The sequence below is a fragment of the Herpailurus yagouaroundi genome, unplaced genomic scaffold (assembly GCF_014898765.1).
Source record: "Herpailurus yagouaroundi ecotype Mexico unplaced genomic scaffold, PumYag 28, whole genome shotgun sequence".
NCBI classification, from domain to species: domain Eukaryota; kingdom Metazoa; phylum Chordata; class Mammalia; order Carnivora; family Felidae; genus Herpailurus; species Herpailurus yagouaroundi.
This window is the reverse complement of record NW_024412376.1, coordinates 36,072,901-36,096,223: the sequence shown is the minus strand read 5'-3', so window position 1 is coordinate 36,096,223 and position 23,323 is coordinate 36,072,901. Positions and strand designations below refer to the sequence as shown.

The 23,323-nt window shown below is 46.5% G+C and overlaps 1 protein-coding gene across 3 annotated transcripts in view; it reads left to right on the top strand.

Moving 5' to 3' along the window:
• The window catches only part of TMEM131L (transmembrane 131 like), a 162,028-nt gene extending 142,427 nt beyond the window's left edge, over positions 1–19,601 (top strand). Inside the window, exons 27-33 of one of the 3 annotated variants that reach the window (XM_040472039.1) lie at positions 784–972; positions 4,950–5,028; positions 5,923–6,005; positions 13,926–14,046; positions 15,084–15,172; positions 17,103–17,242; positions 18,455–19,601. In XM_040472039.1, coding sequence (XP_040327973.1) covers positions 784–972; positions 4,950–5,028; positions 5,923–6,005; positions 13,926–14,046; positions 15,084–15,172; positions 17,103–17,242; positions 18,455–18,730 — 977 coding nt within the window. In that variant the 3' untranslated portion in view covers positions 18,731–19,601. Of the gene's footprint in view, positions 1–783; positions 973–4,949; positions 5,029–5,922; positions 6,006–13,925; positions 14,047–15,080; positions 15,173–17,102; positions 17,243–18,454 lie in introns of all 3 variants that reach the window. The other 2 variants (XM_040472032.1, XM_040472047.1) reach the window with 2 other exon arrangements.
• The last annotated feature ends 3,722 nt before the right edge of the window (positions 19,602–23,323 follow it).

Genomic DNA, 23,323 nt, shown 5'->3' with positions numbered 1-23,323 from the left:
GGTCCGAGCTAGACTAAGGGGTAGCAGGAGGCTCCAGGGCCACTGAAGTTGACTGCACGTGTTGGGGGACGGTGTGGGGGAGTTGTAGTCCTGTCTGCCAACACCGTGTTCCCAGACACACGTCCATGTCCTCGATGCACGTGGCTGGCAAATTTCGGGAGTTTCTTTCTCTGTCCTCTCATTCATTCCCTTGACACATGTGTTGCCTTTTGGTCTTCTTGGGGGTTCATTCCACTCACACATAAATAGTACTTTGAAGCTCTTTTTTTTTTTTTTTTTTTTTTTAGATTTTATTTTTAAGTAATTTCTACACCCAACATGGGGCTTGAACTTACAACCCTGAGACCAAGAATTGCATGCTGTACTGACTGAGCCAGCCAGTGCCCCAGTACGTTGAAGCTCTTAGGAGGTATCTTCATAAAAGAGAGGGAGAAATTACCTATAAATCTCCAGTCTGATCGAGTAGCTCAGTTTTCTTCACAGAGTGTTTATTTCCAGAACCACTTTTAGATCAAGGGTATGCTTGGTATTGACAGTCTGAGCCCCAGCCAGGTGTAATCACCCATCCCGCAGGCAGAGTAGACACAGCCCATCCCTCACTGTTTCTTAAAGTCCCGTTATTGGTTGTAGTTAACTTCTTTCTTCTTGCTAGATGTGCAGAGGTAGCAGACCCTGACCGTGAATGTGGCCTTCTTCATAACTTCATTTATCTCCTTTGAGTAGACATGGCATCAAGTTGAAAATTGTTTGAATGAGATATGACTTTTCCCTTCCTTCCTGCAGAGGGTTACTACCAGAAGACTGGCAAGAAGTGTGTGGAGAAGTCTTGCTCAGATTCCAGCTCCGACTGCGGCAGCTCCTCGGGCGGCGTTCGGGCCAGCCGCGGCAGCTGGGGCAGCTGGAGCAGCAGCAGCAGCAGCTCTGACGGGGACAAGAAGCCCACGGTGGGCCGTCAGCACTTCCTGCCAGGCGGTGAGTCTTGGGAGTACACCCAGCCCTGGGAACGGCTCTCCCTCTTGCCCTGCCTCCCGCCTTCCCCCCTGTCCTCCCTCCCTCCCACCTGCCCTCCCTCCCTCCTGCTCTCCCTGCCACCTGCCCTCCCTCTTGTCCTCCCTCCCACCTACCCTCCGTCCTGCCCCGGCCTCCCTCCTTCCCACCTGCCCCCGCCTCCTGCCCTCCCTCCTGCCCGTGCCTCTCGCCCTCCCTCCTGTCTTCCCTCCCACCTGCCTCCCTCCTGCCTCTGCCTCCCGCCTCCCCCCTGCCCTCCCTCCCATCTGTCCTCCCTCCTGCCCTGCTGCCTAGCCCAGTATGAGACCTGGATCTGTTTTCCAGGGCCTGGAGTACATGTGGGACTGCAGATTGGAGTATTTACTTAGCTTTGGATTTCATTCACTCTTTTGTTCTTTCCTCCTTCCTTTCCCTCTCCCTAAATCATCATCATCATCATCACCATCATCACCATCATTTAATGTCTATCTTTGACACAGTTCAAAGAACTTTTGCATTCCTTTTTTCACTTGCAAGTTTTTATTATGGTAAAATATATATAACACAGAATTTACCATTTTTTAATTTTTTTTAACGTTTATTTATTTTGAGAGACACAAAGTGTGAGAGGGGGTGGGGCAGAGAGAGAGGGAGACATAGAATCCAAGCAGACTCCAGGCTCCAAGCTGTCGGCACAGAGCCTGACATGGGGCTCGAACTCACGAACCGCAAGATCATGACCTGAGCTGAAGCCGGCCACTTAACTGACTGAGCCACCCAGGCGCCCCCAGAACTTACCATTTTTAAGTGTACCATTCAGTGGTGCTAAGTACACTCATATTGCGTAACCATCACCACCATCAAATTTTTCCATCACCCTAGACAGACTCTGCACCTTTATCTATCTATCTATCTATCTATCTATCTATCTATCTATCTAAGAGAGGGGGAGGGGGGAACCCCACAAAGGGCAGAGGGAGGGAGGGAGAGAGAGAGAGAGCGAGAGCGAGAGCGAGAGAGAGAGAGAGAGAGAGAGAGAGAAGTGGGTCTCACCTGAAGCAGGGCTCGTGCTCACCCAGAGCTGGGCTTGAGCTAACCTGACACAGGGCTCGAACTCACAAACTGTGACATCATGACCTGAGCCGAAGTCAGATGCTTGACTGAGCCGCCCAGGTGCCCCATGACTCTGTACCTTGAAACAACAGCTGTCCATTCCTCACTTCCTGCAGTCCCTGGAAGCCTCACCTTTACTTCCTGTCCCCATGAATTTGACTACTCTGGTGTCTAAGTGGAATCATACAGTGGTTGTCCTTTTGTGTCTGGCTTATTTCCCTTAGCGTAATGTCTTCAAGGGTCACCCATCCTTCTTTTTTAAGGCCAAATCATACTCTGTTGCATGCACATATCTCATTTTGATGGGCACTCGGGTTGTTTCTACGTTTTGGCTATTGTGAATAATGCTGTGAACATTGTGGCCTTCTCTTATTTTTGAGAAATTTGAGGATTTGGGAAAGGTCAGAATTAACTACTCTTACTTTCGCTATCTTTACCCTTGGGTTTGTTTTTGTTTTTAATAGTGCTTTATAGTCTTTTCCACTTTGGCCTCCCTGAGTCACTGCCCACTGTCATGAACTTGGTACATGTTCTTTTAGTCCATATTTTATCTTACATTTATATAGCCATCAACAAAGTATAGAATTATTGTTTTTAACTTACATAAGGGAAATCATACTTCAGTATATCATTCTGCATTTTGTTTCTTTCACTTAATGTTATTTCAAAGCTCTGTGTCTATATAAAGATGGAATTCATTCCTTTTCACTGTTATTTTCAGCTTAGTCTTTGTGTAAGGGTGAGATTGAGAAACTCACATTTGTGAGGCCTTTGTTCACCATCACACTCACACTGCTCCCAAGTAACCCTGAGGGGCCAGGGCTGGTGTCCCCGTGCAGTCTGAGATTTGAGGTCCCGGGCACAGAGAGGTTGGCAGCCTGTTCCACACCCCAGTTTGCTTGAACCCTGTCTCCTCCCCCCAAGACAGGCCGCTTCAAGCCACAGACCATTCCCTTCAGCAGCCTCTGGGCTGTCCTCTCTTCTCTGTCTCCCACTGGCAGTGAGACCTATAAAAGAAGGTCTTGTCTGAGAGACCAGGGCCCTAGTAACCATAAAAACCTACAGAAAGCACCCACGCGTATTTTCAAGCTGCATTTCTCAGCCTTTCTTTCATTATCCTCTCCCTCCCCAGGAGCCTTTTGAGACACTGTTTTCTTAATGACCCCCCGTAAAATTTTAATATCACTGATAGGCAGTGTTTATTACTGTGTAGTGTGCTTTAGGGATAAAAAGATAAGATCTTCTCAACCCCCAAGAAACTCAGCAGTCCTGCCCCCCTCTAGGAGACACTGTCGCCCACATGGAGACACACAGGCTCAGATGAAGGCAGGTACACGCGCTTTGATAGCAGGATATGTTTGGTCTGAGGAAGCTTGAGTTCCACAGCCTACACCAAGCCCAGCTCCATCCACCACTGAAGACAAAGTTTGCCTGATGATGCAAACATAAGATTCTGAAAAATCAGTCCTTACTAACAAAAAATAGAAATGCAGTTTTGCTTGGGGGAAAGGCTGAGAGAGCAAGATGACAAAAATTATTCATAGTGTTTCTGTACAGTGGCTTAATATGTAGTTTATAAGTTGTTTGAGGGTTACGTACTGTCAGAAAAATGTCCCCAGCATAATTATGGTGTAAAAGACCGTAAGGACAACGTATATGTGAAGCCTGACCCCAATTTTATATGTATGCGTACACATAAAAGAGATTGTAAGGAAATATACCTAAATGTTGAATGGCAGTATAATTGCAGGGGACTTCTGTTTTTCTTCTTTCTTTCATTCATTCATTCATTCATTCATTCATTCATTCATTTTTGAGACAGAGAGAGACAGAGCATGAATGGGGGAAGGTCAGAGAGAGAGGGAGACACAGAATCTGAAACAGGCTCCAGGCTCCGAGCTGTCAGCACAGAGCCCGACGCAGGGCTCGAACTCACGGTCCGAGAGACCATGACTTGAGCCGAAGTCGGACGCCCAACCGACTGAGCCACCCAGGCGCCCCCTGTTTTTCTTCTTTAAACTTACATTTATTTTCATAGATTTCTTAGAGTAAATATGTATTACTTTTATAAATTGCAGGGATCTATTTATATAGCAAGATTTCTTTTATCAGAAAAACCCCTATGAGAAAGTTACATGATATTAATGATTTCAGCTTTTTGCCAAAATTAAAACACCATTAATCCAAAATTCATAAATTTAAGTGTTGAATTTCAGTAACTTTTCAATGAAGATAAATATAATAGAGATTTTTTTTAATGTTTATTTTTTGAGAGAGAGAGTGCAAGTGGGTGAGGGGCAGAGAGAGAGGGGGATAGAGGATCTGAAGTGGACTCTGTGCTAACAGCAGAGAGTCCGATGTGGGGGTCGAACCCATGAACCGTGAGATCATGACCCGAGCCAAAGTCAGATGCTTAACCGATTGAGCCATCCAGGCACCCCTATAATAGAGATTTTTTAAAAATAAAATCACTGAGGGGTGCCTGGGTGGCTCACTCAGTTAAGCATCTGACTTCGGCTCGGGTCATGATCTCACGGTTCATGGGTTTGACCCCCACATCAGGCTCTGTGCTGACAGCTCAGACGGAGCCTAGAGCTTGCTTCCTATTCTGTCTCCCTCTGTCTCTGCTCCTCCCCCACTCACACTCTGTCTCTGTCTCTCTCTCTCAAAAATAAATAAATGCTGGGAATAATTTAAAAGAATAAAATAAAATTACTGAATGTGAAAATCATTTTAAAGTGAGAACTTGCTCATTAGGGGTTGGAGGTATTAGCCATCTGCTCTTTAATACATAATACACTTGAATTACATGTGTAAAACATAATGATAATGTTTTTGTTTTTATGCAGGAGACAATGTTGCCCAAAATGACTTTCCTTCAGAAACTCCCATCTCCTTGAATCTTTCTCATAACATCTGCAATCCCACGTGAGTTTTTAATTTCCTAGCTTTGACAGTGTGTTGTAGGTACTGCTTTTCCTGTCACTGCTTCCTTTTACTTGGTTCTGCGGGTGAAAATAGGAAAACTTTTTAAGGATGTGGGAAAATACAGCCCAATTTTGCTCATCATTCAGGAGGCAGGATCCTCCCGAGGAAACACGTTTCATGATCTCTGGGCTGCCCAGTGACGTAGCCACATTGGAACACGTCTCGTTCCTGAAAGCAGACAGAGAAACTGCAGTAGTTGTAGGGGTGGGGGTCATCAACGCTTTGCTACAACTTGAAATAAAACTGGACGCCCATGACTTAGGGAAGTGTGCAAGACCCCAGCAGCTACCCCCATGGTAACAATTCTGTGTGATGCTTGCCACCGCATGGGACAAAATCAACAAGTGGCTTTTATTGAGTGGGAGAAGAGGAGGGTACGCAGCTGGCAGAGGTTTTCAGAGTGGGCACGTGATCACCTTTCCTTAGGCGCTGGTCACATAGTGAGAGGACAGGAGGCTGTCATTAAAACTAAATTGTTGGGGTTGTAAAGAAGGAAACTCAGCATAGGAGACAAAGCTGTCTGTGAACTGTTTTGCTAGAGGTAGAAAGTAAATTAGGGATTAATACTTGCTGCCGGCTGGTGGTGGGCTGATGGTGAATCTGCAGTTCACCTTAGCTACCTTAGTTAAACTTGTTTTGTTGTTTATTTAAAAAAGGCTCTGCTGGGTCTTGGGAATTTACTATTCCTCAGCCCTTTTCTGGCCGTGTACCATTGTGTCTCTAGTATTTTATGTTTCTTGTGGGAAGAATGTCTATAAAAACTCAGTGAACAAATTTGGTATGTCCTTGTACAGAAGAAATGAGTAGATCCTCATTCTCTCACTTTCTCCACAGAAACGTGAATAATGTCCCACAGTATGCAGAACCTCCCTGTCCCAGCCTTCCTGCCGGGCCTGCAGGTGTCGAAGAAGATAAAGGTGAGGCGCATACGCTTGGAGCAGACAGCAGCCAGGTGCTCCACACCGCAGGTCGGGGAGCTTGCCAAGACAGGCAGGTCGGGTGGGGCTGGGGCTTCACCCAGCGCCCTCTTGTTCAAGCCATGTCACTGGGCTTTCGTGCGTTGGGAATGTACCTGCCCTCTGGACTGGCTTCATCGAGGTCTCTGACTTGGGCTGCCCCCTCGTTTAGAGCCAGGGTACGGGTGCCCTGTGGCCCGAGTATAGCACGGGGTGCTTTGCAGGGGACTGCTGCTATGTGTGGTCCACCTTTGCCTGTCTGAGGTAACAGAGAAATAGAGAAAGCAAAGGTAAGCTCTGGTTGGATGGCATGCCATGGGTCAAGTCCCAGCACCTGAGCCTGCTTCCACCTTTCCCACTCTCTCCCTGTCCTCCCTGCCTCCCCATGTCTTAGAAGTCCCTTAACCTGGCCTCGCAGCCTCAGTGACCAGCCTCGCTCCCTGTACGCGACCTGAGACCAGGAGCTGAGCTCCTGTAGGCTACCCCCAGGTGGGGAGGACAGCGTCCCAGGGGTGTGGAAATGATGTGAGTGGGAGGGAAAACCAAACCCCGCTCCCTCCTGGGGTCTCTGTAGGACGTTAACTCCAGTCTCCCTCATTTTTCTTCTCCAGTTCTCTTTGTTACCTCTCTTGGCTCTTGTCTTGTGTCTCCTGTTTTCTTCTAGTACCTGCTTCCCACGTGATTAGGGTCAGGAACCGTGGCAGGATAAACCTGATGTTCACTCCCGTGGCATCATTTAGCTTTAACGCATGTACTTGCTTTTGCTCATATAAATGAGACTAGATTTGAAAACTCCTCTATGCATTGGAGCCGACTCTGAAAGCATAGGCTTCTGTGCTGTTCTTTGGATACATTTTGGACTTGCTGTTGTTGCATTGTCATTAGAAATAAATTATTTGTGAGTTGGATCCAACTACTAATCCAATAAAATAAGTGTTTTCAATTAAAAAAAACTCTTGAATTCAGTAATGTTGCTGAAGCAAGATTTGGACAAAATTTAGGTGGTACTACCTTTTTTCTTTAAGGTAGTAGACAAGATAAGATTTAGTTGATGGGGAAAAATAAAAACTGTCAAACAGATATGCCTTAAAATGGTATTCTGTCTGTATCTGTCTGTATGTGTTGTCAGGTGGAGACTTACGTGTTGTCTAGAGTCTTAATCTGTTTTTTTGCATGTGTGTATGTTTCAAGTGCCTTTTACCTTGTTCTTGGTGTTAATAATCTGCAATTACTTTTGTTTGTTTATTTTATTTTAGAGAGAGAGAATGGGGAAGGTACAGAGGAGAGAGAGAGACAGAGAGAGAGAGAGAGAGAGAGAGAGAGAGAACCTTAAGCAGGCTCCATGCTCTGTGTGGAACATGATGCGAGGCTTGATCCCATAACCCTGGGATCATGACTTGAGCCGAAATCAAGAGTCAGATGCTTAACCAACTGAGCCACTCAGGCACCCCTGCAATTAGTTTTGAATCACCTGTGATAGTCCTTGGTTGGATCCTCAAGTCACTAGAGAATTAGATCTTGCTCAGAGTGACTGTCTGCAGAGCACTGGCCCCATCTCCTTCTGCCGTCCCTGCCCTTCCTCACACAGCTGCTTTTTGCCCAGCCCCAGTTCCCCGTCCTCGTTACAGTCTCTCCGTTGCTACCTCCTTTCACTGCAGACACCTTGCAAAACCACAGTCAGGGTTCTGCCAGGTTCTGCGGCTTCTCTGCCGGCTGCAGTGCCAGCGAGCGAGGCTGGAGAACAGTGGGCAGAAGCACACACAGCAGCCACTGCTCTGTACGTCCACGGCCCTCACTTCACGTGACCCCGTGGCTGCGACTCTCTGGGCCTTTATCTGTTCCCTCCTCTGTGCTCATACTTCCAGTGCTTTCTGCCTCGTCCTCCTAGCTGATATTGCTTGGTGTTTCCCTGGGAAGGAAAGAGACAGTTGGAGGCCTTCGGAAGGCTCCCACTGCCCCCTCCATGCACCACCAGTCACAACATCTTCTGCTCCTTTCTGTTTCAACCTGTTGAATCATCAGTGCGGTGCTCCTCCCCAAGGCTCTTGTTTCAGTGCATTGCCCATCCCTCTGCCGTCAGCCTGTTTTCTCTGGGGGTCATTCCATCAGCTGTGATACTTCCCGTCTTTAAAAAACCAACAGCCCAAACCCTCTCTCTCGACCCCCTTCTCTAGCTATGTCGTGCCTCTCTTTGGGGGAACTTCTTAGAAGAGTATTCTGTGCTTGCTATCAGATTCCTTTCCTCCTCTTCTCTGAAACTGGCTGTGCTCCACCACTCCCCGAGACAGTGTCTGCAGGGGCCCTAGCGGTTTCCGTGCCGTGAAGTCCCACACTTCTCAGTCCTCCCATCTCCATGGTTACCTATTGCAGACCTTAGATGTTCTGCTCCGGCCCTTAAGTTTTAGGGTTTCCAATTCAGTACCCCCCGACCTGTCATGCCACCTTGTGCTGTCTCTGTGCACAGTCCTGTGGTGGTCTCATCCATCTGCAAACCTAAGTGCTCCCTCCACCCTGATGACTCCCACATTTGCACCTTTAGCCTGGGCCTCTCTCCTGAACACCACTGTCTTATAGCCAACTGCCATTTGACATCTGTACTTGGGGATGCAGTGGGTATCCCAGTGCTCGGCCTCCCTCAGTCCTGCTCACTTTACAGCCTTCCCATTTGGTCTTTCTTGTTGCTCAGGCCAGAAATCTCGACTTGTTTTTCTTGTCGCCCACACATGATGTGTTGTCTTCTGTTCGTCTTCTGCCTTCCAACCAGGATCTGACTACTGCTTCTCCTCACCTCCACCATAATCACCCTGGTCCAGGACATCATTGTTTCTTGGGCTGTCACGATAACTTCCGGACAGATCTCCCTGCATCTGCTCTCACCTTGCCATCTAACTTCTTTTTAATTTTCTCTTTTTAAATTGAGGTTTAATTGACTTATACAGTGTACAATGTAATGATTTGATATGTGTGTATATTGCAAAATGATCACAGTAAGTCTGGTTAACATCCATCAGTACCTTACCATCTGTTTTTAACAATGCAGCCTTAGTGACCATGTTAACATAAGTCATAGCCTTTCTCTGTCCAGAACTGGGGAGGATCTGAGAAGTTTACCCAACTTACAAGTTAACCAATTAGTGTACCACATTTTTATAGATACTGGCAGAAGACAGGAGACTTCTGGGTCAGACACAGAGGACGTATAGCACAATGAATGGCATGCACATGGATGTATTTATGGCAGGTCCTGGCCTGCAGTCCCATGGGGATGATGCAGGTGGGCCCGGGTGGCCACCTGCATGGGCTCTGGGTGCGTTACAGGACAGGAACCCTGAGCTTAGGGAGCCCAAGTGTTTTATAATAGTCAGGAAACACTGTATTTATTTTGTTGAATATTAAAGAAGCTTGCCCCTTGGGGCGCCTGGGTGGCTCAGTCGGTTGAGCAACCGACTTGGGCTCAGGTCATGATCTTACAGTTTGTGAGTTCGACCCCTGCATCGGGCTCTGTGCTGATAGCTCAGAGCCTGGAGCCTGCTTGGGATTCTGTATCTCCCTCTCTCTCTTCCCCTCCCCCACTCATGCTTTGTCTCTCTCTGTCTCAGAAATAAATAAAAGCATTAAAAAAAAAATTAAAAAAAAAAAAAAAAAGAAGCTTGTCCCTTGCTCCGAGGAGAGACCTTATCTCTCTCCTGAGGCTTTGCTTAGTAAACATCCTTGGAAAGGTAGGTCAGAACATAGGCAGCTAGCTTCCTCCTTGCAGGAAGTACAGAAAAGCGAGACACCCATAGAAAATTGTCTCACAACAATATACACACCCCTTGTTGCTGTGTAGCCTTGGCTTCTGGTCCATTTTCTCATGCATACATCACTCCTTAAGTAGTTCTCAATTACTCTGACAGAAGGTGGGGCCACATCTTTTAATTTGACTATGATGATATAGCCTGCAGCTTGACCTACAGGAACATGTCTGGGTGAGTCTGTCCCCCACACCCTGGCCAGTGAGTTAGCGCTGACCTGAACACCTTCCAGAGCCAAGCTGGTGTTGTGGTGTCTTTGATCATTTCAGCTAATGTTAGGAAACAAATCTCATACCATCTTTGCTGATTGGATGGCTCCCTCATGGTGATTACTGCCTACAGGATGTGCATAAACAGCAAGTTATCCTTCAGGGATGTCTCCCTGAATAACCAAGAGCATCCTCATCTCTGAGAGATCTCCACAGTCATAGGAAAGCTACGTGATCTACTGGTGACTGGCACGAGAAGTACCGTTCTGGGGGTACACACACTGCCCTGGGAAGAAGGTGTCATTTACAGTTGCTACCCCTGCCCCGCCCCTGCTTCCCCCCCTTGTCCCCCTGCCCTGGCAATGGGACCTGATCATTCAGGGAATACAGGTTGGCAGTGTCTCGAGTGTGGCCTGACTGGCCGGTAAACCTTTGGGTTCCCAATTCAGTTTTGAATAATTGAGTCTGGTCTTTCTTTGTGGAAGTTCTGCCTACATGCAGATAGCCCAGGCTGTCCCATTGATGGATGCCACCAGCTGATGGCATCTGTCCATCCATCCATCCCACAAATGACTGAGCGCTGATAATGGCAGTGAAGGCAGGAGACAGCCGGAGATGCTCAAGTGCTTTGCACGGAGGGGGCAGGAGCCAGTCCATCCCCTGAAAACGTCAAGGGAGAAGGTGACCAGTTGAGGTCAGAACTGTGTGATGTAATTTGGTGGACTCGGCAGTCACATTTAAGGCCCTAACAACAGTTTGGAAGAGCCGTACCAGGACATTTTCCTCCCTGAGGAAGACTCCAAGGGCAATTCTGAAAAAGAGGGATCATGAATGTCCTCCTGTGCTCTGCACCTCCTGAGACCTAAGGCACTCCCTCCCCGGGTGCTGAGGTTTTCCTCCTCCATCACCATAGAATCCTTGTCTCTCATCACAAGAGCTGTAACTGTAACAGTGACTTTTTTTTTTTTTTTTTTTTTTACAACAAAACCGTACTTGTACCACCTTTTGTCCACAAGGGTCAAGGCATTTTTTTAAATGTTTATTTATTGCGAGAGAGAGCGGGAGAGAGGGGAAGAGGGAGAGAGACAGAATCCCAAGCAAGCTGCTCTTTATCAGCACAGAGCCCAATGTGGGGCTTGAACCCATGAGCTATGGGATCATGACCCGAGCCAAAGGTGGATGCTTAACTGACTGAGCCACCCAGGTGCCCTGGGTCAAGGCATTTTTTATGAAACTTACAGGGATCCATATGTTCCCCCACTTGGGCCTGTATGGGCCATGTAGGGGACTCAGAGAGCAGTGTACCCATCCACGTGATTGGTATCCTTATGGTCCAGGATCCCCTCAGTCTAACAAGAGAATCCAGGTGACTGGACCAGAATTAAGTGTGAACCCACTCAGCCCCCTATTGGCTGGACTGACACCAGAGTGTCTACCCCCCAGCTCAGCCTAGGGTTGCTAGTAGGGCAAAAAACAAGTGTCACATGTCTAGAAGTGGTCGGGGCAGAATTGTGGATGTTCAGAACAGATCTCGGTATCCCACTTGCCCCACACCCCTTTAGTCCTGTTTCATACCCAGGAAGCAGCCAAGGGCCAGTATCCCTTTCTGGGCACAGGTCCAGTCGGTACCAAACTGCCTTACATAAGCATGTAGACCAGGGGAGATGAGGAAGTAGGGTCAGAAACCTGTTTGGGTTGAACTGGAGGAGGCTGTTCCAAGCCCAGCCATCCCAGGTGTCTGTGGGTGATAGGGAGTGTAGAAGGACCACCAAATGCCTTGACTCTCGACCCACTGCTGAGTGGCTTTGGTCCAGGATAGCTGTCCTGGTCAGGTTACTTTCAGGGGCTGCAGTGATGTGGCTGTGCCGGCTGGTTGGATGAACAGCAGCACTGTAACCAGAAATGTGTCAGCAGTGGGGAGGCAGCAGTAATGGCCTGGAGACGGGGCTCAGGGTCCAGCATGGTCCATGTGCCAGGAGTGGGTGACAGCAATGCTCAGTATGATGTGGCCCACCCCAGCTCGAGGCAGCTGTGATGAATCTGGCTGGCAGTGGTAGTCCTGCATCCTAAACAAGTGGTTTCTTCCCTCTGTGCATTTGTGATGCTGGAATGCTCCCACATCCGATATGACAGGCAGCAGTCCTGGTCGTCTGGGTGTGCAGCTTGATTCCAGGCTACCTTCCCCAGGATACCCTACCTGAGTGGCTCAGATGATTTAATTGGAAGCCAATTGTTTCCCCATTTCACATCCCTAAAGCAAAGTGTCTTTTAATCTGCCAGTTAGTAGCTTTCCAAGTGACAGACCAGTAACTAGGCTATTAGCAATAGCTTGTGTCAGCAAAAGCACAACTCAGTTTATCAAGAGAAGAGCTGGCTTTGAGAACCACCCTGGGTCTGTGCCTGACCAGAGGGGCCATATCCATTTTCAACGCTGCAGAGTGGATGCTGGGGCGGACAGCTGCTGCAGCCCAGTGGGCACTATCCAGTTTCAGCTTAGTCTGACCATCAGTGACAAGCCACACCCAGGCATTTAGGGGAACCTCAATGAGTTGTAGGCCCCACTGAGCCAGCAGCGTTGCTTCAGGTAGTAGAGTGGGAGATGGAGATTTCCTCCACATAAAGCTGAGAGAGGGCTGAGGCCAAGCCAGCTACATGAACATCACCATGTTTGCATCAATTCCCCTGGGTCCTACATGGATACCTGTGTGCATACTGGGTTATGTTACAGGAAGGAACCCTGAGCTTAGGGAACCCATATGTTTTATAATGGGCACTAAGCATACCTGCCCTTTGCTCCAGAGGGAGGCTGTATATAGGTTGCATGGCTTTTGCTTACCAAACATCCTTGAGAAGATAGTCCAGAATAAAGGCATTCAGGGCCTCTGCCTGCAAGATGTACAGAAATGTGAGAAACTGGTAGAGACTTGTCTCCTGGTAGTCACTAAGCTCAGAGCCTTCTAACAGCTCCCCATACCATCCAAAGTAAATGCCCCCATCCTTAAATTGGGGAGCCCACAAACTCTGCACTCTGGCTCTCAGTCATCTCTGACCTCATCCCCCACTACTCTCCTTGCTGGCCACACCAGTATCCTTGCTGTTCTGAACTCACCAGGAGCCTTTACAGAAAGTGCTATTCCCCCTGCCTGGAGCCTCCCCCATCCCCCTTGGTTTCTCACCTTATTCACATCTTCCACCCATCAGATATTCCCTTAGTGAGGCCTTTCATTACCCTGTTTAAAATTGCTGTTGGGGCCCCTTGGGTGGCTCAGTCAGTTAAGCATTTGACTCTTGATTTTGGCTCAGGTCATGATCTCATGGTTTGTGGGGTTGAACCCTGCTTTAGGCTCTGTGTTGATAGCACAGAGCCTGCTTGAGATTCTCTCTCTCTGTCCTTCCCCACTCGTGCTCTCTCTCAAAATCAAGTAAACATTTAAAAATAAATAAAATTGCTGTTTATCTGCATAGCACTTAGACCACCTGCCATATTCTCCTTCTTCCTTTTTCGTTTGTCTCTGTCCACTTGAATGTAAACTTGTCCGCTGCTGTGTCCTTGACATCTAAAATGGGGCTTACAGAGAGCAGGCCCTCAAATACTTGTTAAATTATTACAGTGATCTTGTAATCCAGGTCAGGAGACAGTCCTATACCGTCCGAAGTGAAGGTTAAAGCACATGCCATCTTTCTACTTCATATCTTGAAAGTATATCCTGAAAGGGGTTGGGGAAGATAGAAGTGATCGACATGTGTGTGGGTGTGGGTGATATTCAGGGAGTGTTTTCTTGAAGGAGAGAAGGGAAGTTGAGCTGGTCCTGCAAGGAGGGTGGGATGAAGGCCAAGGGGGAAGAAGGTAGACTGAGAGGCCCTGTTCTCTTCCTTAGGTCTTTACCCACCTGGAGACCTATGGCCCACGCAGCCCATGTGTGTGACAAGCAGCTACAACTGTGCCATGGAGAACAGCATGCCTGGCGTGATGCAGGGTCCCGCCCCCATGCATAATAGGTACAGCTCTCTCCTCTGGTCCTTGCCTTGCTTAGCATAAGGGCTTGCTGTGGGCATTTGAGTTCAGTCAGTCAGGCAGGCCTTACACAACTGGGGGCCAGGCTTCTTCCCCAGTGCACCTTAGCTGGGTGTTTCCTGCCTTTTGGAGTCGCATTGTGATGTCTCAGAAAATAACAAAGCACGGATTGAGAGAAACATGAACGGAAATAAAAATAACAAAGCTGTTGACCACGTAATTACCTTCCTTTTTAAGTTGGAAAGATGGATCTATTAAGAGAGGCAAGTCTGAAAAAACAATCACTCAGAATTTCTACCACCTAGCAGAGCAAAGATTTCCATTTTTCCATGGTGTTCATCATGAACACGTTTAAAGTGTTAAGAAAGCTCAAATAATTTGAGAATTGAAAAGTAGTTACATTATAGCAGTTTTTTAATTTTGCTGTTGGATATTAATGGCGTTCAATTATGAAAACTTGAGAAAATGTTGCTATCTGTGTTTAATCACAGAATCTGTTTGAAGTTTTCTTTTTTGGTTCAGCTTGTTACAGTGGTATTTACTTCCTTCTATCTATAATGAGAATCCAGTTTGTAACAGTGATTGAAGTATCTATCATGAATCATAGTCTCTATGGTTGTGATTTACGTAAGGTGAGTGCTGGCCTTGCTTTGAGCAAAGGTGGATATTTTATAACACAACCGTCAGGTGTTTGCTGAGACCCTCAGGGTAGCACGGTCACTCTTCCAGAGTGCTCATAAAGCCATGGCCTTGGATCCTGCCTCCGGTTAGACTTCACAAACCTGGTTATAAAGGAAGTGTGCTCCTAGTTCGACCGTCCAACCTGCAAGGCTGTGTCATTGATGATGAGCATTCAGTTAGTAAGTCTTTGATCCTGTGACTTGAGAAAGTACATCTTTTATCTTCCAAAATTGAGGAATTAGCAGTGATTAGGATGCTGGGCAATAAAATCGGTTTCCTTTCTTTACTTGATCTTTTGACATCTTATTTCTGAGACTACACCTCTTGTTTTTTGTAGCAGTTTCATTGATTGGAGCGCGACTTGTGAAGGCCAGTTCCCCAGTGTGTACTGTCCATTGGAACTGAATGATTATAATGCCTTTCCGGAAGGTAAAAGCTATTCAAACAATCCCAGTGCCATTCTTTTACTCTCAGAAAGTCAAAGCAGGAAGTCTGTCTAAGGTTGAAGTCTAAGGTCTAAGTCTGTCTAAGGCACTAATTGCAGAAGAGTACCTTTTTGAAAACAACTGATATAATTGGTGTAGAACGTTCTATTAGTTTCAGGTGAACAACATCATGATTCCATATTTGTAAATATTGGGAAGTGATCGCCACAGTAAGTCTAGTTACCATCTGTCACTGTACATTGTTACAAAGGTTTTCTCTTGTGATGAAAACCTTCGGGGTCTCTCCTGGCGACTTGCAAATACACAGTACAGTGTGGTCAGCTATCCACACCATGCCAGCACATTCTCTCTCCAGGACTGGTTCATCTTCTAACTGGGAGTTTGTGCCTCTTAAGCACCTTCACCCATTTCACATACACCCCACTCCCCACCAGCCCCGACCCCTGCCTCTGACAACCACCAGTCTGTTCTCTGCGTCCGTGAGCTTGGTTTTTTTATTGTTGTTATTCGTTTGTTTGTTAAGAATATGCCCTTAACAGTGAGCAACCGTGGAGAACGACCTTACAGGAAGCTGCTGAGTGGCTTCATGTGGGTTCAGTTGTGCATGCCTGCCATGTATAGTTTTATATGGCCTCGAAAAGCCCTTTCAACCTGGATGTCTGGGGGCTTCTACAGATAACTCTAACCTAGTTAGCCCTTCCCATTTGGTAGAACTGGGTCATTTGGATTTATGTGGACCTAAGATTGTAGATGATCCATTGGGAGGCTGAGGCTTTAGATGTTTGCTGAACTTTTGAGGCAGGCAAGCCCCATGTGAAATGCGAGCATTTATGGGCTTGTTCCTCAGCAAGTCCTGACTCTTCTGCCCCTGGGTGGTGCTGCAGAAGGAAGGAACAGAGCTAGGAGGGGAAATTCTGGGAAATTACAGATGCTTGGGCTCAAGCATCGGTAATAGTAAACAATAAGAGCTATGCAAAAAGATAAACTGCAGAGTGTTCTGATTCTACATTACAGTCTGATCATGATTTCTCATGCCTTTTCAGGGAAGGTGTAAGCAGTATATTAGATGTACTTCCCCCGATTGTAATGTATGCGTTGCTCCATGCTAACCACTGGGGGGTGCTGTGGTAACTTTCTTCCTGTGCTGGTGGGGCTTGTGTTCATGACAGCAGCACCCTGTGAGCCGGTCGTGCTTTCTTCTGTTTCAGTTACCTGTGGCCAGCCGCCATCCAGAAGCAGATGATCCTCCCCCTGACCCCTGACGTATCGTCAGAAGGTCGATACTAGCCTAACACTATGTCACAATGTCTGTCGTTTACCTCACCTCATCTCCCTACATGGGCATTTTATGATCTCCTATCATCACAAGAAGGGTGACTGCGGTACCGTAAGATCTTTTGAGAGGGAAGGAGAAAAAGAGAGCACATTCACATAACTTTTGTTATAATTTTTCTATTTTATTAGTTATGGTCATTAATTTCTTACTGTACCTAGTTAGTACATTAAACTTTACCATAACTGTTTATGTATAGGAAAAAAAACATATATAGGTTTCGGAAGCATGAGGTTAGCATGGCAGGTAATAAAGGAAAACGTTGAGGACTAGTAAGACTCTTGACATGATTCCAATCTGCGGTAGTGTTTATTAGAAAGATTCCCATCAAATTGTCAAATACAGAACATCAAGTCCAGAGGAAGACCTTCCTCACTGAGGGCTTCCCAGGTAGTGTATCTGATAAAGAGTTTTAACCCTGAGAATGACAGTGGGCCTCCTGGTCCACATGGGGTGAGTATTTATACCTGTCTTTGACTTGTCAATAGAGTAAGGCCTTGAAAGTTTTTGGCCCAAGAGTAAGAATGCAGATCTTGCCATAAAAATGTTTACCTGTGTTGTTGTCTCCCATTCTTTGTAGAAAACATGAATTACCCCAATGGCTTCCCTTGTCCTGCCGAAATTCAGACAGATGTTATGGATCACAACTCTCAGTCTACCTGGAGTCCCCCGCCCAATATGCCGACTGCCTGGGGACATGCCAGTCTCCTCAATTCTCCGGTTAGTGCTGTGACCTTGGAGCAGTTGCAAGTTCCTTCTGGTGCTGCTTTAATCCTGGTCTCCCTTAATTTCAGAGTTAGGTTCAGATCAGCCAAAGCCTGGCTTGGTTCCTGTAGATCACAGAAGTCAGGGTGATGGTCTGTAGATAAAATTGAATTGGGGCCAGGAAGCCCTCTGTGACTGGGTCCTGAGGGCTTCCTGCCTGTCAACACCCTTCTGAGCCTAAAAGTCCCACACCTTCTTCCTTTCACATCCATTCAAGACACTAATTTTTCTTTTTTAACATTTATTTATTTTTTAGAGAGTGAGACAGAGCACAAGTCGGGGAGGGACAGAGAGAGGGGGAGTATACAGAATCTGAAGCAGGCTTCAGGCTCTGAGCTGTCAGCACAGAGCCCGACGTGAGGCTTGAACTCACGGACTCCGAGATCATGACCTGAGCCAAGTCAGACGTTTAACTGACTGAGCCACCCTGATGCCCCTCAAGAGAGTTCTTATAGATTGAGGGCATTTGACCTGTGTGGGTCCTTCCTTGGGTTGAAAATAAGTTTATTCCAGTTAGATGAGGATTTCACATCACTCCATTTGAGAAAAATGGAGTTGAAGCAACTCAGATGGTTGAGAATATTAATAACTTACAAGTATCTTGGATTGCTACCACTGTGGTATCCACTGGTAAGCATTCGACCTTGATGTTGCCTTTCTAAGGCTTGTGTTTTTAAATTTTTGTAATGTTTATTTATTTTTGAGAGAGAGAGAGAGAGAGAGAGAGAGAGAGAGAGAGAGAGACAGTGCAAGTGGGGGAGGGGCAGAGAGAGAGGCAGACACAGAATCCAAAGCAGGCTCCAGCTCTGAGCTGTCAGCACAGAGCCCGACACAGGGCTTGAACCCATGGACCACGAGATCATGATCTGAGCCAAAGTCAGACACTTAACTGACTGAGCTACCCAGGTGCCCTAAGCCTTCTATTTTTAAAAAAAAACATTTCTTGGGGCACCGGGTGGCCTAGATGCCTAGCCTCGGTTAAGCGTCTGACCTCAGCTCAGGTCATGATCTCACAGTTCATGAGTTCGAGCCCCGCATTGACTCTCTGCCATCAGCACAGAGCTCGCTTTGCATCCTATCTCCCCCTCTCTCCGCTCCTCTGTCTCTCTCAAACAAATATTTTTTAAAAATAAAAACATTTTTTTTCTCTCCTCATGTATACTTCAGCCCTACCTCACAAGCACCCGAAGCTTGTCTCCAATGTCTGGACTTTTTGGTTCCATCTGGGCCCCGCAGAGTGATGTATATGAAAGTTGCTGCCCCATCAGTCCCACCACGGAACATTCGACTCACATGGAAAACCAGGCTGTCATGTGCAAGGAGTACTACCCGGGGTTTAACCCGTTTCGTGCCTATATGAACCTGGACATATGGACTACCACGGCAGATAGGAGCGCAAGCTTCCCACTATCTAGAGACTCCAGCTACTGTGGGAATGTGTGAAAAGGATTTGATTTCTAAACAATGTGAATAAAGAGGCTTGTGTTTTGATTACTAGTGTAAACTGGTTGCTGAGATAGATTATGACATTGGTGGATATTTTGGCACTTTTATATGAAAATAAATTTTTTTAATGAAACCCAGGTGCTCTGTTTTTTTAAACCCATTGCAAATCCCTGCTAGAGATGTTAGCATCCATGTGGCATAAGTTCATAATTTCAGAAGTGTGTCTGACATGCCCAATGTTTGAAATTAGAATAAGAGAGACTTCCAAGAAGGTAAGAGTTGAGAAAGAAAGGGCTGCTATGTTTCTCCACAGCTTCGGAATCCCCCCCCCCCCCCACTCCCAGGGAACTTCAGAGGTGACCTTTATCCGGTGGCCTTCCCAGAGATTCTCACGGGGCTCAGGCCATCTGGATTTTGTTTCAGGTTCCCCATTGATGGTACTGTGCAGCCAGTGTGGAGAACGGCTGGTTGGGAAGCCCCGCTGAGCAGCGTGCTCATGGGCCTGGACAGACCCTGCTCGGGGTGCGGGGTGGCTCTTCCCGGTCCTGGCGGTCATGGCTGCTGGGTGGAGCCGAGAGCCTAGCGCTGTTCTGCCCGTTCAGTGTAGCAGGAGTGTTCCCTCCCCTCCGTCATGCCAGTCTGGGGGAACAAAAGCAGCAGGGACATTCCGGCCAGTGGTTTCCCTCTGAGTGAGCAGGCTTAGTGCAAATACAAAAACTCGGGAGTTAGGTGGCTGACCCATGTTTGCCAGACCGGTTCGTATCTGCCTGTCAGTGATTTTAGAAGTCCATAAGATGGTGGAATTATCTATGTACGTGTGTCAACCTGGAAAACATTCTTAACTTTGAATAAAAGTGTCTTATTTTTACATTGCGTTTTGTCTTTATTGGAAATTCAGTGGGAGAGAGTTTTGAGAGGTGTGCTGGCAATGTTTGCTTTCAGTTTCCCTTTGTTGCGGTCTTCGGGAGCCTGGGACAAGGAGGACCAGTGTACTGTAAACCAGGCACTGCCCTTCTGTAGGGGACGCCTCCAGGCATGCACAGCTGCTAGAAACTACTCAGGTTGCCAAGTTAGAATCCCGATTTGGGTAAAGCAGATCTCCCACCTGCAGTGTTGAATAACGTTAACATAATTTAGGGTCTAGGTATATACCCCAAAGAATTGAAAGCAGGGACTTAGGCAAATGTTTGCACACCCATGTTCCTGGCAGCATCATTCACAATGGCTGAAAGGTGAAAACAACCTAAGTGTCCACTGACAGATGAACGGATAATCAAAGCAGGGTACAGACATACCATGGGATACACAGCCTCAAAAAGGAGGGCAATTCTGATGCTGCCATAGCGTGGATGTACCATGAAAACTTTATGCTAAATGGACTAAGCCAGTCAAAGGACAATTACTGTACAATTCTACCTACATGAGGTACCCAGAGCAGTCAGATTCCCGGAGAAAGTGGACCGGGGCTGGGGGGAGTTGTCGTCTTAAGGTGTGCAGCTTTTGTTTTTTTAAAAAAAAATTTTTTTTTTAATGTTTATTTTTGAGACAGAGACAGAGCATGAACAGGGGAGGGGCAGAGAGAGAGGGAGACACCGAATCCGAAGCAGGCTCCAGGCTCTGAGCTGTCAGCACAGAGCCCGGTGTGGGGCTCGAACTCACGGACCGCGAGATCATGACCTCAGCCGAAGTCGGACGCTCAACCGACTGAGCCACCCAGGCGCCCCTAAGGTGTGCGGCTTTCGTTTGAGAAGATGAAACTTGGGGCAATGGATGGTGTGTTGCCGCACAGCAGTGTGAATGTACCCCCTGCCGCTGGGCTGCTTGCTCCAAAATGAAAATGGTAAGTTTTGTGTTAAGTATTAACCACACAACAAAATAAGATGAAACAGCCCCAAAGCATTTTCAGAGTCAAATTCAAAACTCACACTGGAGACAGTGAGACATTAGATGCACATTCTGTTCAGGATGATTGTCGATCTAATCTATTTTTCTACTTTCATTGATCCCCCAGTTTTAGGTCAGGAAAACGCGAGAAACCAAAGTAAGTTTTTATTCTACTATACACAAGAGAAAGTAAACGTCTTAACTTTGGAAGATCCTTCAGCCCCAAGACTAAAAGCAGTGGCTGTCTGGCATGTGAGCAAACCGAGGTTGCCTGCTCTGGATTGTGCCCCTAATGGAAGGGGTGTGGCTTCCTCTTCCTTGTTTCACCCGCTGGCATTGAGGCCTGGACTCCTGATTCTCGTAAGGGTCTGTGTTACAGCATCAGACCTAATACAGCCGTCCCCTCTTGTCCGGTCCACTGTTGTCTCTAGCACCTGGTGTGGTATCCATTCTATAGTAGTGGGTGTAAAGGAATGGGGAGGGGGTGGTTCACAGTGATCTGGCAGTTGAAGTGAGTCTTAATTATTAGAGAATATTCCAATTATTCTGTGGTTGAGAGAGAAGCAAAGGGCCACCAGCAAAGCAGCAAAGGTAGGAGAAAATGTTACCGCGATTCTTTACAGACTGAGTGAACTCTTAGATGTCAATCTCTGCTTAGAGCTCTTCACGACTACTGTTGCCACACGATTACGGTAACACCGGGGAAAACTTGACAATCACTCGAGTAATCAAGGAGGTAGAAAAGACTGACCCTTCCCTTTGGGACCTTCGATTTGAATGGAACACTTATTAAAGAGCGTGCCCTTTGGGGCCAGACTTCCTGGGGTCTAACTCCAGCTGTACCACATTCCTACCTTCTCCATGTCTCCGCTCCCTCTTCTGTAAAACGGGGGTGGCAATGGTACCATACCTCACAGAGTTGTGAGGATTGAATGAGTGAGTGTAAGTGTTCCATTGGATGCTATGAGTATTTGGTTATCATTACTATCATCAATTTCAACGAAACAACAGGATATGCAGGAAATCGAGTTTCAGGGTTGGTGAGGGCAAATGAGGTGGGGCACTTTTACACATTGCTGATGTTATAAATTCATTGGCAATATAAGAGACTTTAAAGACTTCTAGGAGTCGATTCCTATGGGAAAGAGTAAAAGATGTGCGCAAAAATCCGGTATTAATTTTCTATTGCTGCCATTAAAAATTCCCACAAACTTAGCGGCTGAAAACAACACAAATTTATTATTTTACAGTCTTGTAGGGCAGAAATCCCACACAAGTCTCACTGGGCTAAAATCATTTTGGAGACACTATATTTATTCCCATGTGGAGGCTCGAGGAGGAGAATTTGCTTTCTCCCTTTGACTTCTCTGGCTTCTTGAGGCCACCCACGTTCCTTTGCTCGTGGTCCCCTTTCTCCGTCTTCAAAGCCATCAATGTAGCATCTGACCCTGCTTCCATTGTTACATCTCTATTATCTCAACTGGGAAAGGTTCTCCTATTTTAAGAACCCATGTGATTAGATTGGGCCCACCCAGATAATCCCCCCATCTCAAGGTCCTTAATTTATTCCATCTTCAAAGTCCTTTTTGTGTTTTTACAGGTTCTGGGGCTTAGGATGTGGACTTCTTTGGTACAGAAGAATCATTATTCTGCCTAGCACAAGTGATGTGTGAGCATATTCATCAATGTTTACAACAGTGATGAATTGAAAATAAATGTTCTACAATAGGAATATTTATAGTACAGGTGCTTGGGTGGTTCATTCGGTTAAGTGTTGGACTCTTGATCTCAGCTCAGGTCTTGATCACAGGACTGTGAGTTCAAGCCCCACAATGGGCTCCACACTGGGCATGGAGCCTACTTAAGAAAAAATAAATAAATTATAGTACATACAAATATTAGAATTCTAGGAAGCCTCAGGGCGCCTGCTTGGTTCAGTTGGTCAAGCGTCCAACTCTTGATTTTGGCTCAGGTCATGATCTCACACTTGGTGAGATCCCCACATTGGGCTCTGTGCCAACAGCTCAGAGCCTGTTTGGAATTCTCTCTCTCCCTCTCTCTCTCTGCCCCTTCCCTGGTGGTGCACGAGCACACGCTCTCTCTCAAAATAAATAAACATTTAAAACAAAATTCTGGAAGGCCTCCAAAAAATTGTAAGACAATGACATATGCAGTGAAAAGAAGCACGATACAAAGTTATGTAGAGTATGAATATGGACAGTTGCTTGCATATGAATATGGATATTTTATACAGTATGAATATGATAGTTGTATACAGCAGGCTATGGATTGGAGGGAATGATGCACTATCTGGTGGGTGGATTATGAGTGATTTTCATTTTCTTTTGTATCATCTATTATAAGCATGTACTACTATTACCCTGTCTCCATCCCCCCCCCAAATTTTAAATTAAATATGAAGGGAAAGTATACTTTATTTAACAATGGGGAAAAGTAAGCGTGTTAACAACAAATACTAAAGTCCAAGTAAAATTTACATCACGCTATAAAAGGACATAATTTTAAGGCAAAGGCAAAGTGAAACTTTCACTAAACATTCCCTAATAAAAACCCTATAAAATGAGGTATGTAGTAATTACTCGGGCTAGGATTAAAGGCACATAAGAATGTCTTTAAATACTTGTATAGCCAGCGTATAAAATGCAAGCCAGTCTAATTACGATTAATTGAAATACTAGACAAGTA